Raw genomic sequence first — 20,392 nt, 5'->3', positions numbered from 1 at the left:
AAGCCTGCCATACATGCACGATGGTCAGGAATATAAATCGTGTGTTTGATTTCGAAGCAGCTAAATCGGTTCTCAGAATCATCAATAAGAGATTGAAGAGCGAGGCAAATGATTACTTAAAGGATGATCAGTTCGTTTTGAGGAAGGGGAGAGGTACACGCGTGATGCCATTGCAGTAATGATATCTCTAATAGAGAGGAACATAAACCAGGATGTATTTGACCGAAAGACCAGGTGTTTTCCAGGCGAATGGTAGAGATGAAATTCTCTCGGGTTCCGAGCTGGGTCCGGTAATCAGCGATATAAAACTAATCCCTAACGATTTAGGGAGATAGAAGAGAGATGGAAATGGAAGAATCAAATGAGAGAAATTAGAAGAAGTAAAAGGAGATAAATAATAAACTCAGACTCTAAACTAAAAGGATGAAAGAAGCGTTGTGAGGAAAGAGTGCAATGATATGAGTTAACAGAGTGTCCGAAATCGGTGCATTGTACGGGAAGTTGAAAGTACTGTCTGGTAGGAAGAGGGAATATCCGTTCAAACAATCAAAGATAAGTCAGGAAAAATGTTAGTTGAACCATGGAGGATTCAAGAAAGATGAAAGGAATATATAGAGGAGTTTATGATGACGATATGGGGCCAGCAAGGTTAATCACAGAAGGAGGATATAACGTATAGGAGGATAAATGTAGGTTTACTAGACCATTAGGTTTTTATTTAATAGAGTAATTAGTACTATTAATGAGAGAGGAACATTAATAGAAGATTTCGTCGAATAATTTTTAGTTACTGATCCAAAAAATGGAAGTCGGCCATTTGCGAGGACTAACTGAAGAAATACAGTCGTTCAATATAAGAGACCGTGACTATGACATTAGTTACTCTAAAGACCATGGTTTATAGGAGGCACCACAGCCGTATGATGGCTATTTAATGATAATATCCTTTGTACTACAAATCCTTGGATTTTTTAATTTCTTTGAATTCGGTTTAAATGTTATTAAAAACTTGGCGAACAAAAGAAAACATTATTAATTCCACGGCAAGCGTTGTCCTTTAGTAGATTGGCGATGAATTTGGGGAAAAGAGCCAAGCCCTTTTTGGGACGAGTGCAATTCACTTTGCACTTAAATTCTCGTAAAAAATAAAAAAAAATATGAATTTCAATTTTCTTCCGGAGCACTCGCAGAATTAGCCATTTTAAGGAATATTTTTGGAAATATGAATGTTTGTTTAAAGAAAGCAAATAAGGCATTGAATAAATGTAAATAAATATCAGTGTCCCATGGATGAGAAGATAAGGGATATGGCGTTCGACTGCCGATTGGAAACGGTGACAATTGGGTTTTTGAGGAGCGCTTAAGTGATGAAAATAGGCGACGGAGAGGAATGAGCGGGTGTGTCACGTTAGAATCGGACGCAGCGGCGGTGGGAAAGGGAACAATGGGAGTGCTCGTTTGGTAGAGCCGTGGATGGGTATGGATGAGGGTCGAACCACTTTTGAACGGGCATTCGAGCGAAGAGTGAGTGAGGAAAGACTGCAGGACTGAGGAATTGCTGTCGGTCGGTGTGGCCGGAGAGACTCTTAAGGCACGGGAAGTATTTGGAGTTACCGAGCCAGAGCATGCAGCATTGCATGGGTGCGAGGCAGGGGCAGCAATCCTTTGAGGCTCAAGTAGGCGAGGAAGAATTAGGAGAATGGCGTTAAATAGGATTCCTCTTCAAATAACATCAAAACAGGTGTTTTTGGATTTTTCTCTTCCTGAATATGCAGGGCGGAATGAACTCCCTGGTTTCAAAAAATCACTGCAGCAGGTAAATTAAAGGAGTGGGAGTTGTGGCATTAGCTGGGTGCAAAAACGCCATTTTTATTAATTACCATGCAGGTGTCCGGTGAGCATCGATGCTTTGTCGTAGAAATGTTCTTCAAGAACAATGATAGTGTGGTGGCGATGCCGAGGGCGTTGTGGTCTAGTGATGAAACGCATCCTCACCTCTCCGGATCAGTAAATAAGAAACATTTACGTTTCCGGGCGACTGACAACCCTCCATAAATTCGGTCAAGACCTCCTCAGAGCCCCAAAGTGACATTTTGGTGCGCTATGCCTTCCATGGGCATTATTTGGTCTATTTTTTGAAAATGTCGAGGCTTAACTGTTACTGTAAACTCTGTGCGCTATTGTGAAATTCTGGAGAACTTTTGACTCCCCAAAATGGGAGAGTATGGTGAGGAATATGACACAGAAGCCTTTTAGTTTCAACAGGATGGGGCTTATGTCGCCCGTCGTTCACGCCAAATCCTACCAGAGCAATTTCCCGGCCGCCTGATCTTACGAGGGGAGGTTCCATGGCCCCCTCGCTCGCTCCCCGGAGTTGAGCCCATGTGGTGGTGTGTTTCATTGGGGATATCTGAAAACTAAGGTTTACAAAGTTCGACATTTTTATTCACTTTTTTGAACTTTCAATAAATATATATGCATATTCATTTCATGTGGAATTCATATAAAATATTATATATATATATATATATATATATATATATATATATATATATAATATATATATATATATATACATAAATACAGATGTAGATTTTTAGAATATAGAGACACAAGGAAAGGACACTCACAATTTGTTATTTGACGTTTCGACAGCACGGCTGTCGTCTTCAGAATGGCGTTCTCGAGGAAGAGCGGAGAGGATGTGCGGGGGAGAGGTGGGGGAAGGAGAGGTAAAGGGACCAATAGGAAATGAATGAGGGGGTGGGGGGGATATGTAGGCAGCCAATTGATGCATTCAGTGGGCTTGGTTCAGCCCGGGCGGTTTGAATGATTGGGCCACCCAGATATGCGCCATCTCGCGGGTTCTCACCTCTATTATACTCGCAGATTTGGGAAGGATTTCAATCACCGAAACGGAGAGGCCGACGACTTTTCTTTTGACGACTGCTTCTCCGTTTCGGTGATTGAAATCCTTCCCAAACCTGCGAGTATAATAGAGGTGAGAACCCGCGAGATGGCGCATATCTGGGTGGCCCAATCATTCAAACCGCCCGGGCTGAACCAAGCCCACTGAATGCATCAATTGGCTGCCTACATATCCCCCCCACCCCCTCGTTCATTTCCCTCTCCTTCCCCCACCTCTCCCCCGCGCATCCCTCTCCGCTCTTCCCCGAGAACGCCATTCTGAAGACGACAGCCGTGCTGTCGAAACGTCAAATAACAAATTGTGAGTGTCCTTTCCTTGTGTCTCTATATTCTAAAAATCTACATGTGTTTTTATATATTTGTGCGTCGCCGAAGAGCGTTCCATTTCGAAGATATTTTATATATATAGTATATATATATAATGTATATACATATATATGTATATATATATGTGTGTGTGTATACATATATATATATATATATATATATATATATGGCGAAAGATTCCGTCATCACTCATAAAATTGAGAGAGACCATCCCATTAGAATGCTCATAATAGATTCTGCTCCCTGATAACCGATTCACTAACTAACATTTCGATGATTTCGTATTAGAGTGGTGCATCAAGTGTCTAGAAGTGTTTACGATAAAATACAAGTTCGTTGACTTCAGGAAAGAATCAGTGTGGTTTGAACGGTTACAATGGATAAGTGCCATCTTATGTTTTTATACAATATACTATATTTCATCTCTTAAAAATCAAAACGCTACTCTCAACTTTATGCCCTTAATTTTCTACCACTGTTTTTTTCGAGACACTACCTGCTACTAATTCTTCCTTGTAGCAACGTAGGGACCGTGCTTCTACCGCGTGGTATCAATGAATGAATATATGTAGGCTCTTAGTGGGCGAAAATATTCTCAAGGACAGCTGAAAAGGGACAAGTTTCGATAAAGAAGTATGACGACAGTACTAATTTGTTACGTAAGGCTTTTTAAAGCTACAGTGATAGTAAAAGAGGCAATATTTTAAGGAATATTTTGCGTGTCATACGACGCACACGTAAAAAATCAATTTATTTCTTCAATAACATTGCCCTATGAGTGGGCAATCATAATTTTTCATGTAAGTGTGAAGAAAGTTGTCATTTCGTTTCCTGCGGGGTATGGACTGGAGAAGGAGCACTATTTACGGCTTATACCCAGACTGGTAGTTGATCTTAAAGTAGAGTGTCATTAAATATGTTGGCTAATGAATTGTACTGAACAATCGTGCTAAAATGACTAAGGGCTGACAGTTGAGCGTCAGAATTATCTCGAGGCTCTGTTTATCCCAAAATTTGGGGGAAAAGATAAGATCAAGTATTTTATCCTTCAGAATCCAATTTACAAATTAATCGAATTCCACATTTCGTGCACCACAAGCAAATACATAGCGCAGCGTGTCGTTAAGTGATTTCAAATTCGCGCTAATTCCTTCCAATTTCCGGCAACGCCCGAGGCGTGGCGCAAGAGGGAGTTTTAATTTTAGACCCCAGCCTCCCGCCGCCACGCCCAAAGACCCTCAACAGCCCCACGACCCCTCCTTCCCCCCCACGCGGCCCCGTCCTCCCTGAAGATCCCACCCCCCGGGGTGCACCGGGGCGCCCACGGCAGACGCGCCAATTGATTCGGGCGCGCAGGAGGTTCGTCGCTAGGCCGCCAGAGAGTGCTCGAGTCTCCCTCCGATCGTTGGTGCCCGCCCGAATTCTCGGGAGTCGTTGATCGCTTAAATGAGAGCGAAATATTTTCAGCGAATTTGTGTGAATGTGATGGCGATTAAATTGCTGGAACCTGGAAGCGGTTTCATTCATTCGGGGATTAATCGGAATGCCAAAAAATGCACAATTAGTGGCCGCTAGTTACAGATAAGCTGCCAGTATGAATTTTCTCCACGGGAATTTGCGTTTTACCTGGATTCCAAAATCCGCGCCTTTGAGCAATAACTTAATCCGAAAGCCCAAATTAATTATCTATTTATATAAAATCAACTTTCGAAAGTTAAAAAAAATTCCGCTAGAAAGAGAAATGATAAAATATTTTTCAAAGTCAGATTTTAATTCGATAAATAGAGTGTAACCTCAATGAGTTTTTCTGTGGCTAAAGTGACATAACTGAACTCGACTTTGGGTCATAAAACTCTATTATATTCAAATTCATAAAAGTATATCTAGGGATATCATTCATAGACTGAAAAGGGGGTAGTGCTAATACTTAAGGAAAATAATGAAGCATGTAACTATTTTTATTCATTTCAGCTTTTTTTCTTATTTATTCTTGTGATTTTGGATGTCATTATTTAATAGATAACCTCATTTCAAAGAAATTCCGAATCAAAATTAACTTTTCTCATTCTATTTAAATGTAATTTTGATCATTTGGGTCCTGAAGGCCAGTATTATACATAAAAAGCTCTGAAACCTAATGTTGCAAGTTGTTGTGAAATAAAGAATTCAGTATCTGCGAGTCAGATTCCTTGTCGGAATGCTATGAGTGGTTGTGGAGAGGTGAATTGAAAATTCAACAGCCTCGACTGATTCTTTCATTTGATTTTTGTGCCCTGGAAGCGTCGGCGTATCGCGTGGGCGTCCTCAAGAGATGCGAAAAGCATTCTCTCAATCCCTTTGCGCGCGAAGGTTTTCGTTTTGCGTGGGAGGGCGCGAACGCGTTAATTTTCGTTAAAGTCGCAAAGGGAGACGGCACGGCACGTGGGCGCCCAGCAGCGAATGATGCTGAGTGTTGCAAGGGGAGTGGAGGATGGGGCATGCGAAGGGCCGGCGGATGCAGGCGGAAGCGATGGGATGGGGACGGGGGTCGCCCCGCCTTCCGACCAGGGGGGTTGAAGTGGGCCACCGAAGAAAAATCATTCGACCTAATATTATCAAGTCTGTTTGGAACGTTTGGAAAATGGTGTAGACATCGAATGACGAAAGAGGTGGGGCAAAGATGTGACCTCACACTTATGTCTTCGTTGCGCGCATCGATAAATATTCCTACTATTCCTATTATTCCCACTTTACGTTAACAACATTGATTCCATAGTCACAAGTAAGATGCGTTTATTTGCCGACGATTCAGAGGTTTACCGCGGTATCCGTGATCCTGAGGACACATCAGCTTTATCAGACGACCTCAATGCTATACAACGCTGGCGCGACACTTAGAAATTAGAATTAAAAGAGTGCTTAATGAGTAATTAATGAGTGATAAATTTTTGGCAAAAGAGCATTTCCCATCCGAACGCCTACTAAATCAGGAACACCGAAATGGAATGTATAGACTCGATCAAAAACCTTGACGTTACCCTCACCACGATCTCTCCTGGGTGGAACACATTCGAGGGATATGCGGACGAGCTAACTAAAAATTATAATGTATTAGAAGAGTAATTGGTAAATGTTACGATAAGGTCAAAGAGAAATGTAATCTTTCGCTTGCTAGGTCTCATTTAGAATATGCTGCTTGAATATTGGATCTTCCCGAAGTTGGATTGATTGCCTAATTGGATTGCGTGCAGCGTAGAGGAGATACATTTGTAAAACCTTATTATGATAAACTAAGTAGCGTATCCCAAATATTAGAGGAGCTAGACTGCGAATCACTCACGGAGCGAAGTTGAAATTACGGATTGAAGCTCTTGCATAAATTGGGAGGAGGTCTCCTTAGCCGTGATGTTGAAAATGTATTATAACCCCCATCTTCTGCGGTGGGAGAGATGATCGTCGCTGGGCCGGATGAGAGGTCGGTAGGGAAGAGTGAGCAGGGGAAGAGATGCCAAAGAGAGTAAATTGTATAAACAGTTGAAGATTTTAACCGACTAAAGAAATGTTCGGGGAGAAGTGCTAAATCAATCTTTGGACTTATGGTCGGGGAAAACTGAATGCAAAAACTTTAAAAGCTCATTACCTGAGCCTCTTTATAATTCTCTTAGCTGTTGGTATAGGCATCTGACATTGAAAATGTAAGAATCCCTAATTCCAAGAAACTGTGGGAGATGCCGCGAAAGCAACTTTTACCGGTGTCATCCGATAAATGAGCATTGTACTAACTACCATTAGTACAATGCTCATTTATCGGACCAATTTCAGAGTTTACTAATCTTCTCGGTATTTGGCCAAGAATCGAAGGACCTAGGTTCCAATCCCGGTCAACGCTAATGATTTTTACACTTTGAAATTGTTGCATTGAAATGCATATTAGTGGATGACTCCGTTAAAAGTTACTGTTGCGGCATCTCCCGCAGTTTCTTGGAATTTGTCAAAGACTATACTAAACAGCCTAAGTGTTTAAAAGTTGGCTTTAACCTCGTGGACTGTGGCGCATTGCCCAAGACTACAAATGCTTGTGACATTGTATGTACGGTATTTCGCCTCATCTTCTTGTGCCTTTAAATTCTCCCAAAATTTCGGAAATTAATAGGACGCCTCGATAGCTTAACTGGCTTAAGTACTCAGCCGATATCGAGGGATCGGGGTCAAGGTGAATGATATTTACACTCTGTAATTGCTGCGTTGTGCCTAAACCACACGCTTGAAGATTTTAATCATCAGTCCCGCGACTTTCTAACGTTCGGACTTTTACGGTTTCTGGGGTTCAGTTCTCTTACCTCACATTAAGTGGGCAGCAATTCTAATTTTCTTCCGAGAAGTCATCCTATTACTGACTTGAAATGATATACCATTATTTCTTGTCACCTATTCTTAATGAATTAAGTGAAGGAATTGATTAGCTTCGGATTAAGTTTTAAATCGGTGAGATTTTATAATGGTTTCATTTGCAGGAGGATACCAATTCCTAGAAAAGAAATGTTACTTCAATTACATGCGACACTAACTCATGCGTACGTAATACATGTTGGCTCCCATATCACGTTAAAGAATATTCTTTACTCTTCAGTGCTCTCAGTGCTTTATTCCCATCTTACAAATTTTGGAATAGTTAAGAAGAGAGTCAAGCAGTATGGAAATGGAACCCAGGTTCATTGCATCAGAAGATAGAATCAAAAGTGGCTATTAGATTTTAAAATACATTATCATGAACGGGGTTAATCGTTGTGACCGGAAAGCATTAATTCTATTTTATTTTACGCATATAACTTGAAACTTAATGTATGTTTGCAGTACTGAAGTTTAATAATTGACTGACTGTTTGCCAATTGAATTGGCCTCCGTCCGTGATGCGTCCATGCCTGATTGGACATACTGCGCTTGCGAACTCAAGATAGATCAGATGAGCGCAGGCTTCAGAGTTGAGAAACCCGGAAGTGGGAAAATGTAACTTTTATAGGATATATGGCAAGAGTTAAACAACCGTTATTGAGGCGCAAACAAATTCATTCATAAATTCATTCAAATTCACAACCATTCACGTGTTCACCAGATCAAAGGAAATATAATTTCGGTTTGGACTCGCAGTATCATGGAAATTCATACAATACTGCCGTTAACAAGATATAATCGCTATAAAATGCTTAAAAGTTTGACGCATCATTTACATATATCTTACCAGCATTTGGTAAGTTAAAAGCGTGGAATTTTACGGAACTATCACGGTTGGCTGTGTTTATAACTGAAAGGTATTTCTCATGCTTTCATGCATCGGTTTTTACAAAAAACGTCCATCGGCATGTCCATCCGCATTTAAATTGAATGAAAGGGGACTGTCTTCGTGCCAATATCACCATCACATCCTTGCGAAGAGGACTTGAGAGAGAAGAGAGGGTCACGACGGTTGTCAACTCACGTCATCCAGGATTCAGAATTCACCAACGATAGAATGAAATAAGATAATTCAAAAGGACCGGGACGTGGGGTGAAAGCACCGAAATGGAATATTGGCGGGAGTAGAAAGGATGGCGTGCCAAAGGGGAGCAGTTGCACGTGAAGGATTGGGGAAAGAACCGTTTTGGAGAAAGGTGAATGGATCTTAAAAACCGCATGACAACGGAAGATCCGCAAAACTAACAATACAACTGATATAGACAAAGAGAATCCGAGAAACATGGATGGCTCGCAGAGATGACTAAGCAGATGCATGGATGAAGAAAATGGGAGATGGATATCTCAAAAATGAGAAGGAGAATGTACAGAGAGAGTTCAAAACTGGTGAGATATTGATGGGGGTGAGGAAGAGAGATGGGAAATCACGTGCGAAGATAATGAGAAATGGAGGAGCCTGGAAAATAAGATGCGCTACTTCAAAGAGATAAGAATATTCAGGATTCAGTGAAGGTAAAAACCATTCCAAAAGTAATAGATAAGACAAGGAAGTTAATATTAAGTCACAATGGAAGAAAGAAAACGTAGCAGAGCATTATGGTAAGGTATTGTGGTAGTGGTCGACCTGTTTGGAAAAAAATGGACATGCGATGCATTGGAGAGCATCTTCGATCCCAGAAAGCGAGATAGAGGGCACAGAAAAGGCCTTAGGGGGAACAAAGTGGAAAAAGGCCGAAGGAGTACATAGAGAATACCTTCGTAGAAATACAGCTTAGAGATTAATGCAGGAAAAGGATTCTTAGGAATTACAATTAGTTGTTTTGATATAGAAATTTGGCCATTGGGTTTCCTCAAACCAATTTTGATTCTCGTAAAGTAAGAGGATAAATAGGTAAACTGTGAAAATTAAAGAATACTAAATTTTACATGTATATCACATGCAGCCGCATCCCATGGACTATAGCTATGACGTGGTGGAATTGCTTGTATTTTCCGATGACCCCTAGAGCTGCACTGGCGGGAGAAATGATGATTTCTCCTGGTCACCTATTCTGGGTTGAAGGCTAGGAGCCAGACGAAAGATATTCCACGCAGCGTCTGTTCCTCAGTGAGGCGGCTATTGAGCGATAGAGTCACATTAAAAACAATATTGAGGAAGGCAATGGGAAACCACCTCAATTATCAGTCCCAAGATTAAAATGATGGGCACTACAGAGAATATGAGTCCTGGCAACCACGGGGCTCGGCCCAATCGGACGTGTGTCGTGCCCGGCAGCGGGGGAGGCGAGGCTTCCGCGGTCGTCATCCCTTCAGGGGAAAACCGACAGCAGTAGGACAGAAGACGCAGGAGAAGAAGACCAAATTAGTAAGAATAGGAACGTGGAATGTTAGGATAATGATGAGGACAGGAAAATTGGAGAATAATTAGCGAGAGATGAAAGGAGGATATATAGATATTTTCTTGGTAAATGCGAGGTGAGATGGAAGGAAAGCGAGAATAACTGGAGTGATAATTATAGAATAATAGACAGCGGAGGGGAAAAGAGCATATGAGGGGTGGCCATAATGTGGAATAAAAATTAGGAAGAAGCATAGTCAGCATAGAGCCAGCAGCGGATAGAATTTTAAAAGTAGAAGTAAAAATAGAGAGCTGAATATTGTTCAATGTAGGTATACATGCAACCGAGCAACCATACGGAGGAATAGGTCGATAGGATATACGATCAGTAAGAGGACATAATCGCGTGTGTTCCTGCAGGGAAACATTTGATTGTGATAGGGAATTGGAATGGATTGGAATGCGATGATAAGAAAGGGAATATATGGTGATGAAGTGGGTTTCGGCACGAGGAATGACTGCGGGGAGATAGCAGTGGAGTTCTGCAGGAGACAAGGGTAGGTCATCACCAACACTTGGTTTAGACACCTCAATACAAGCAGTTATACACGGAAAATGCCAGGTGACTCAGAAAGATATCAGCTAGATTATATTCTGGTAAGACACAGATTTAGGAACAGTGTGACAAATTCCTACAGCTTCCCGGGAGCGGATGCGGACTCTGACCACAAATTCGTTTTTATGAAATGTAGAGTCCGTTTCAAAATAAAAAGGCAGGGGCGGCGAGTTAGAAAATGGAATATAGAAGCATTAAATAAATTGACTGTGAAGGAGTATCAGAAGGCTGTAGAGAAAATCATGTATGAGGAATAAAAACTGATGAAAAAAATTAAATCACTATCGGGAAGTAAGAAAGGGAGATCTATGCTAACAGTTAGAGATAAGGCGGGTAAGGTAATAGTTGACGCAGGAAAGATCCAAGAGAGATGGAAGGAGTATATAGAAGAACTGTATAGTAAAGAACTCAGACCAACAAATTTAGACATTGAAAAAGAAAATGACGTAGAGGAAGACAGCTTAGGTCCAGGCATACTAGACAATGAGATAGAAAGGGCATTAAGGGAGATGAAACTAAATAAGGCCGTGGGGGTGGATAACATTCCCGTGGAACTTTTAAAATGCTTAGGAAAATGTGGGAGGAAGAGGCTATATGGGCTGATCCGTAGCATATATGAGGAGGGAATCTGGCCGGAAGACTTTGTGAGATCAGTTTTAATTCCTATTCCGAAAAAGGTAAAGGCTACATCATGTGAGGACTACAGGACAATAAGTATGATATCTCACACAGCTAAAGTTGTTCTCGGGATCATAAACAAAAGGATAGAGAGTAGGGTCAATGATTACTTAGTGGATGATCAGTTTGGGTTTAGGAAGGGGAGAGGTATGCGTGATGCCATTGCAGTAATGAGATTATTAATCGAGAGGAATATAGAACACAACCAGGAGGTATTTGCCTGTTTCGTAGATTTCGAAAAAGCGTTTGATAGAGTGAATTGGGAAAAACTAATGAGTATTCTGTAGAAAAAAGGTATAGATTGGAGGGAAAGGAGGCTAATCCGCAACCTGTACATGTCTCTGACTGCTCAGGTGAGGGTGGGAAACGGGGAGTCCGGATGGGCAGTGTTAGGGAGGGGTGTAAGGCAGGGTTTCCCATTGTCACCGTTGCTGTTCATCCTGTATGCAGAGGAAATGATCAAAGAGGCATGGGAAGAACTGGAGGTAGGAATGAAAGTGGGCGGGGAATCCGTGAAATCAGTTAGGTTTGCTGATGATCGAGCTCTAGTTTGTCAGTTATTCAAGGGGTTGAAAGAGTTAATGGGTGAATAAACATTCATTGCGACTGATATAAAATTATAAATAATATAAATAAAACAAAATTAATAAGATATTCCTGAAAGTTAAAATTAAGGTTAAAATTAAAATAGGAGGATCAAATTTTGAGTGGAACAGTGTACGCATCTCGGAGGTTTTTTGGGTCTAAAAGAAGAATGTAGTAGGGACGTAAGGAGAGGAATTACGCTGGGCAAAGAGCCTTTCACGAGGAAGGAATTGACGACCACGATGTTGAGTAAGGATGTCAGGAAAATACTCGTGAAAACTTTGATATGGAGCGTAGCTATGCACGGCGCGGAAACGTGGTCTTTGAAGCAGGGTGATAGACGTGGATGGGAGGCTTTTGAAAAGTGGTTGTGGAGAAGGATGAAGAAGGTGAAATGGACCGAGGAGAAAACAAATGAGGAAGTACTTGGTATGGTGGGCGAAGAGAGGGGTTTGTTGGGAGAAATCCTATGGAGGCAGGAAAAGTGGATGAAGTGGGTATTAACCGGCAGTGGGATTTTGAAGACTGTGATAGAGGGGAGCATGTTGGGCTAATGAGGAAAGGGAAGGAATAGGTTAGGGTTGTTGGACGTGATGAAGTGCGGAAGGAAGAACGCATAGATAAAGAGGGGCTTGTTTTAGTCTAGGACGGTAGGCTGTCATTTGTTAGGGGTCGCAAAGTATCTATTTGGTAGTTGTGTCCATCCAAGACCTACCTTAATATGTAGATAACCTAGTAATATTCATATGCAGCCGAGTTTTTTCCATGAATCATTAATAGAATGTTGGAAAACAATACAAAATATCTAGCTAAGCGACGACCAGTTGGAATTTAAATAAGGAAGTAGAAAAGCCTTGTTTACTTGAGTGATGAGAGCGTAAGGAGGAAGGAACATCCAATTTATTTCGATATTCTGCTGCTCTTCGTGGTTTCTTAACCAATTAAAATTACTTAAGCCGAATGAAAATTAGTGGAATATGGGAGTGGACTGACTGCATAGATGGAAACTGGCTGACCAGGCGATAGTCAATGATTGACAGGAGATTGCGACAGGCTGCCACCTTTTTTCAAAGGAATACGGCAAGCCAAAGGTTTCCACCAAAGTAGCGGGACTGAGTCGATTGAAGCAAATTAATCGCCAAAAATGATGCATTTATTCAAAAGTCTTCTGAGTAGCGCCCATGTGCGTCTACGCCCTGCTGCCAGCTGGTTCGTGCCCCTTCTGGAAGGCGGCGCACGGTCGGTCGCCACTAGGCTTCCTCGTCACGGCCTGCTGTAACTATTCCACCAGGACGAGTCGACGTCTTTTCAGCGCGAACTTGAGGCGGGAGAAGGGAAAGATGTCTGGTGGGGCATTGTCGAAAATATTCGGATCCTCATTCTCATGGTGGAGAAGCTCTTGGCGGATCCGCGTCCGAGTTTCCTTTTGCTCGACCAAGAACTTTCGCAGTACCAAATTCACAAACACCTTTCTCACGCCCATGTATTCGGTCACAAATCGATGCATCACTTGTACGGATGGCAGGTTTATCAGAAACCATTCGAACACTTAATCTGCAATCCCTGCCCGACATAGCCTTCACTCTTGCAAGATTATAGTCATTGGTTAGGTCGATGGGCGTACGGAACGTTTGGCGTTCTCAATGCCTCCTACACCTCTCCGAAAAAAACTTGTGTCCATCTAAAACACCCCTTCTACTCATGGTGCCATCACCATAAGCTGGATTGATCATATCATGAGTCTCTTTCCCGGGTTTGCCCAGTGTCACGCAAAATTAGACTGTGTGGCGATGCTCCAATATTCGGATCATGGGGAAGCGTAACGAGGTCACATTATAGAGGTTTTGCAAACGAACGATTTGCACTTCCCAAAGACTGGAAGCCAACTGCCATCTCCAGCCTTACCTGAGACTCCCCTCCCTCGAATCCAGCCAGAGAAATCGACACCCGTCCGCCCATCCATCCGGGAAAAATTAGTCATACTCCTTTTGGGACAGACTTTGAATATATATGAGGATTGGCGTGGGAAAGGCTTGAGCAGTGATATGACCGGAATGTTAATAAGTTATGTATGTTTGCGGGTAATCAAGCGAGAAATTCCGACATCCTATGAATTGCAGTTGGTATTGAGGGCCTTCAGGGACAATGCGAGAGTTATGCGATAAAGAATAACTATAAGGGTACGGAATGAATGATATCCCCCAATAGTGGGAAAGCTATGTTAAACAAAGAAGTGGAATTGAATAAGTTGTAGAGAGCAGAGGTACTAGGACAGCATTAGGGCATTACGGCCAGAAGAACATCGTTTTCGAAAAACAAATTCGCAAGAAAAAGATAATTGATGAAGAGTACACGCAATAGAATTGTGGACAAAAGGACACCAGTACGGAGCTTAGTACGGCTGCAATATGTTTAATTTTAGGCAATATAACAATCTTTTCAATCTTTTGAGTGAGCCAAAGAATTGAGAGAATGCAAAGAGACAGTCGCTGAAGGTGAAATAGAAAAAAGGCAGGGGAGCGGTGGGATTCACCCGTGGAGGTTCAAAAAAGGCAGAAAGGGAAGAATAAATATTGCATGGCTGTGGAGTGCTGAATGCCCCGGTTGAAGAAAAATGCAAAGTAACGCAGTGAATGAAGGAAGAGCGCTTTTAAGACAAAATGAAGAGAGGAAGTTGGAAGAAATGAAGAAGGAAATTGCGTGGCGAAGACAAGAAGAGGGCTCGTTCCCTCAGACGCGGTCTCAAATCGGCAATATTCGGCGAAATATCTCGGATGAATTCACTCTCCGTTCAATCACGAATGAAAGAGAGTAATATTCCGATTTGCATAGGTTTTTGGGTAAATTGCTCTTCCTCGCTGATATTATTTGAAAAGATGGAAGGAGTGGGATATGGAAGCATTGAGAGAAATTGAAGAGGAAAAGAGTCTAATAAAAGAGATTGAGAAAAAAATTTAATTTGTTGGGCATGCTCTCAGACATAACAACTTCCTAGAAAACATAATGGAGGAGGAGATGATAGGAAAAAAAGGAAGAGGAAGGCCGACAAAGAAATTTAGATGTGATATAAAAAGTTCTCTAAGAGTAACTACCTGCAATAAGCGGAAATGCAACCGATGGATGCAACGGCAAGGCTTGGCCTTCAGAAGTTGATGACGAATGGCATACCAAAACATTGCAACTAGAAGAGATTTGTAAAAGAAATCACCCCAAAAATCCAATCCATTTTCGATGCATAATTATGTTTACTAAGAACATGGATAAATAGACAAAAAAGACGGAACACGGGGGTTTGGGGAAGGTAAAATTTGTCTGATTCCAAACATTTTAAGTTGTAACATTACGAAAATAGACGCTCGATAACGGTGTTTCACGATATTTACGATGGAATAGAACTCAGCTGAACCTTAAGGAATTGAACACCTAAAAAGATGACATAAATATTCGCAATTTTCCCTGGTGGAGCCACCGTCGTTGGTGGCCTACGCACATCTGTAAATACGGTGGAGAGTGCATCACATAAAGAGGCGACTCTTCTCAGGAGCCAAACGAATTTCCTGTGAAATCAATGAACGCTCCCCCCCCCCACCCCCGAGGCCAAGGGGCGCTCTCTTATTTGCGGCCAGCACCAGAGATTGCCTCGGTTAGCGACCACCGGCCGCCTACTAAGAGGTCAGGGGACTTCTTCTCGAACGCAGCAATTCTCATGGTGTGATCGTGTCGAATCCGGTGAGCGATTTTGTTTACATTCCATTGAAATTGTTCTGGGAATCAATCCACTTTCATACTTGCTCCAAAACTCCCTTCCTTTTGAAGGTAATGGAGCGATGGACCACTTGTGAGGGTCGGCGCGGAGAGGCCTTAACCGGGATTCGAACCCCTCCCTCCGATTCCCAATGGCTCCACGGCCAATGAGCGGATTGTTTATATTTGGAAAGCACAAACAATTAATATCCATTACATCAAGAGTAATTAAACGCTGGGAAGGAACTAGGAGTGGTGTAAAGAAGATGTGAAGAGGACGAATGTCGCGCATATGAAGCGAAACGTTGGCTGTTCACGGAACTGGAGGAGGATGATTTACAAATGTAGTAGGATAGTGGGGGGCATGGCTGTGCAATGACAATTTACCGTATCCGTCATTCTTTATTGTCATTAATAAAGTAAAATGAAAGGAAACGATGGCTCAATGTAGAAGTCATCCTTTTATTGATAACCATAATAAAATTAAATTATTGATGTTCTTTGAATTTTGAAAAATTTAAGAATTTTGACAGCTTTTAAAGGAGTAAATATGTACCGATAGCGTAATTAAAAAAAGCGCCTTTATCAATCCAGTGGTAACATTTAACAGTAAGTGGTTTCACGTTTCTCATAGTGTATTCTTTCAAATAGATATTGTCTTTGAATGTTGTGGTTTGAACGCGGTTCAAGTCTCGCAAAATAAATTAATCTCCATAGGAACAGGCACATTATGACGAATGCCTTTTACAGCCATTCCATTATGATGGCTAAAAATATTTCTCATCGTAAACATTTGGGCGCACATTCAGTAAAAATTCTTCAGTTATGATTCAATGATATAAACTTATATTTTTCATATTAAAACAATTTTTGAAGAGTGCATTGGAAACATTCATTGTGCCCATGACGATGGAAGAGTCAATACGATCCATCCGTTCAGTACGTGCACTCCTCTTCGGGGCATGAAATCACCTCCCGTCAAGGATCAGTCCCTTGGCTGGCAGTCTAACGACCACTTCCAGCAAGGTTCCAGCGTACGCACACACACACACCCACACACGTAATGCATCGCGTGAATATGTAAAGAATACGCAGATATACACACGTGCACTGGCGTATAATTGAGAGCTATACACACATGTAAGCAGGGATGTGCATTCAATGTGGTGGTATCGGCTGATAACGAAAAAATGTAGATTTTGATTTAAAATGAGAAAGTTCCATATTATTCCACTGTTTGTTGTGAAGAAAGCGACCGGATAAAAACATTACACTAATTAACCTCGTGAGAGGATCGGAATTTTATTAATACAACCAAAACCTTAAAACTCCAAGAGGATGATTCACGAGGCGGCTCGCGGCTTAATCCCGTGATTCAACCATGTGCGCACCTTTTCCTGGATGCACGAAAGAGGGATTTTCTCGTGAAAAACTTCGCATATTAGGCATATAATCATCAAACACTCGATATGAAATCCATGATGAAAGCGATTCCTGTTTAAATGTCTCCTCAACCGTATATGATGAATAGAAATAGTCCGAAGTTAGTCAAAGCAGTAGTTACGTGACTACCGTCGCCGACCAACGACCAGCAGAGGAGGGATGTTGAATCGATTGCAGGAGAACTTCGCATTTCGAACTGCCTCTTAGGCGACTGAGCGGCAGTATTCATTCCGTTGCTCGATTAACATGGCGTGATGTGGAATTGAAAAAATATATTCATTTCTTTTCTTTTGAAGGGTTGGGAGCAACAGAGGATTGAAACATTCGAATCCACACGAGAACGCACCTTCTGGATTTACACAAATATTCGCAGAGACGGCAAGGGGAACACTAAAACACATGCACGTGTGTCATCCAGGGACTCACACTGATTGATCATCCTGCGGCCCTGGTCCATGGCCGCCGTCGGGGCCGTCCCGCCGCGAGGTGCGGTGCCCGTATCCACCGGCCCCCGCCTCCCCCCGCGGCACTACCACCACGAGGGGTGTTGGTGGTGCAGAGATGAATCAATCGATGGGAGGCGCGTCCATCCCCCGGCGGTGCTCCGTGCCACGGCTCGCGGAGGGATATCACTCGGTGAAGTGAAGTGAACCAGGGAAGTGGGCCCTCTCTCGCGATGACGTCGAACGAGGCGGTCCTCTCTCCTAAGGCGAGGTATTGCCTCTTGGTGCAATGCCACGCGCCCCAATTATTCCTCCTCCCCGACGGAGTTGGAATGGAGCGATGTCTATATTTAAAACTCCATCCGCGCGGACCATTCCGACGCCCTGGGAGTCGGGTCGGAAGCGTCCCTTCGCCAAGGCTGGGACTTGACAAAGACACTTCGATTGATGTGTTTCAACCGCGATCCCAATTCCTAAAAAGGGCATTAATTGCACGTTCCGGTGTTTTCATGAATTAGGTATTTCGGAAACCTCTCTCTTCCTACGCTCAACATTTTCAACTCCCCTCAAAACGGCCAGATGATGACGCTCAAAGACTTGACCAACTAAAGCAGAAGGCATATTGTCTCTCGTAGTGCTTAGTAAAGTATAGACTGAATCTAGCTGAAATTGTGAACGGAGAATATTCATCTGCTATATGATTGACGAAATTCCACCTCTTTTGAAAAATTAGGAGTCACTTATTTGAGATCACTATTATTAGTATAGAAAATTATTCGGACGAAACCCCGAAAGTGTATTGGCTGCAAACATTTTCATATCCAACGGTGAAATGTCCATATTTTATCCAGCCAGCTGAGATCACAGTTGATTGCACGTCAACATTTGGCTGGGTTCGATTCCGGGGCGTCGCTCTTCCCGTTTGATGCATTCCGAAAGAAAGAACCGTTCCACATCGCGCACTCAGCCATGGGAACGGAAGGGCAGAGCTGACGATCCGTTAAATTTGAATGGTCGACCTGGCTAACCATTTTTTTTCTTTTTTCCAGTTGTCATTCTATGGAAAAGTAATGGGATACCGAGGAATAAAAACATTGAACATCGACGGTCACTTGTCTGAAGTGTTTCATCAGTAAAATCAAGGCTGTAATGGCACCATGGGTGGCCAAGGGCTAAACAATGACCGACACATGCCGTAGAAAGCCGACTGTTCACCATCACATTCGCCGCCTCTTTCATCATGCGCATTCGAACTTTTGAAGCTCACTGTTCCATTGAAGCTAGAGTGAAAATAGCGGACGCAATCGGCAGTGTTCCTGGTATTTTCTCTCTGCTGTAATAGGGATAGTCATCTCTAAAAACAAGGAACATTTCCAAGGTGACTCCAACAGAAGCAATTATTTTCCGACCAATCCAATATTCAAATTCGTTTTCCTTCCACGTTTAATAACGATAACTTACTCATAATTTATTAGCTATTTCTTCAGAGCCAATTGCATTTATCACTTTGCGAATTTGTATTTTGAGAATAAGTATTCCACCTTTCAAACACTAATTACGGCCAAATTTTTGCTTCCGTCTCTTACCGATTATTATATAAATAGCATCTCTCGTCTTCATTATGCATTCACTTTCAAAAGTCACGGCAAAGGCGCGGGTTTTGAACGCTGCGAGTGTATCCAGCGTCTTCAGAGTACGATGAGAATCTCAATCGCTGAGGACACCTTTTCTCGCCGAGGAGAACTAGTAAGATTCTGGCACCGGCGCCACCCTCGCGGAGGGGGGGTTTTCCGAAGCCCAGGGGCGGCAGTTCTCGCTCTTGGGACTTGGGAATGCGGGGGTGGGGTTGGTTGGGGGCGGCGGATAATACTCGCATTAAACTCAAAACCGAACTTCTCCCTCGGGTTCCGCCCAAAACTGATTAATTCAGCGCGGAAGCCCTTGAATTACTATTTAACAACAGTCGGGGTGGTGCCGCCCCTTTCCCCCCTCGGGAGTAGAGCGCGAGCCCCCCCTTCTCATTAGGCACGACCGCCACCCCCCCCCCGGCGTCTGTGGGGGAGCGCACACCTCAGAAGGTGGTCTCTCCGCCTTTGACGCCACCCATGGTCTGGGGGCGGTGGAAGGGCGTCGGCGGGTGCGGCCCGCCTTCGAGCCTTGGGGAGGGCGTGAGGGCGCGGTTGTCGTAGGCGTAGTCCAGCGTGGTGTCCTCGGACGGGTACCGCGGCGGGCGGGTGCTCAGCGGCGTGGACGCGGTGGTGGTGGGCGAGTAGGCGCCCGTGACCTCCGACTTTCCACCGGCGGTGGTGGGGGTGCCCGCGGGGGGCCTCTCGGGCGGCGGGGGCGCCTGCGGCTGCGGCGTCTGCCGCCCGTTTCCGCTCGACGCCGCCACCCCACCTCCGGCCGCCGTCATGTCCAGCTTGAGGCCGTGGGCGGGAGCGTGAGTGGCCATCCCACCGGTCTTGCCCCCCTTCCTGGAGCCCTGGAAAGCAGTGGAGAGGCAGGCGAAATTAGGCACGGTTCGGAAAGGACAGGCCAAGGGAAATCGGGTGCCGTCAGTCGAGGGAGGAGTCTGACCCGTTGAAACGTTTGGCATTTACTTTCGGTTGCATCTCACACCAAGGGTCAGCCCGAGGGCCGCATTAAACATCAGTTTGGGGACCGAATCGAGGCCCAAACAAGAAATAATCAAAACATATGTTTTTTTAATTATTCATTAATATTATTTTATTCAGTAATTATTCAATGTCACAGTTATACCATCTACATGAACACCCGCAGTCGTGGGATGTGAAATTATATCCTGAATGCCAAAATAGCATACATTTCTGGCTTTAGATTTGATGTCCATTATATCAA

General features: G+C 43.3%; 2 protein-coding genes across 3 annotated transcripts in view; both read right to left on the bottom strand.

Moving 5' to 3' along the window:
- LOC139696920 (SET and MYND domain-containing protein 4-like) overlaps positions 1-19,540 on the bottom strand; it is a 99,804-nt gene extending 80,264 nt beyond the window's left edge. Inside the window, exon 1 of one of the 2 annotated variants that reach the window (XM_071595805.1) lies at positions 17,517-19,540. In XM_071595805.1, the coding sequence (XP_071451906.1) occupies positions 17,517-17,547 (31 nt within the window). In that variant the 5' untranslated portion in view covers positions 17,548-19,540. The remainder of the gene's footprint in view (positions 1-17,516) is intronic. The other variant, XM_071595808.1, reaches the window with a different exon arrangement.
- A 38-nt stretch (positions 19,541-19,578) lies between these two features.
- The window catches only part of grnd (grindelwald), a 61,059-nt gene continuing 60,245 nt past the window's right edge, over positions 19,579-20,392 (bottom strand). The window contains exon 4 of the mRNA XM_071595810.1: positions 19,579-20,015. Coding sequence (XP_071451911.1) covers positions 19,605-20,015 — 411 coding nt within the window. The 3' untranslated portion in view covers positions 19,579-19,604. The remainder of the gene's footprint in view (positions 20,016-20,392) is intronic.

Source organism: Hetaerina americana, unplaced genomic scaffold (assembly GCF_022747635.1).
Source record: "Hetaerina americana unplaced genomic scaffold, ioHetAmer1.1.p SCAF_7, whole genome shotgun sequence".
NCBI classification, from domain to species: domain Eukaryota; kingdom Metazoa; phylum Arthropoda; class Insecta; order Odonata; family Calopterygidae; genus Hetaerina; species Hetaerina americana.
Note: the sequence above shows the minus strand (reverse complement) of the source record. Positions and strands in the feature narration are given on the sequence as shown.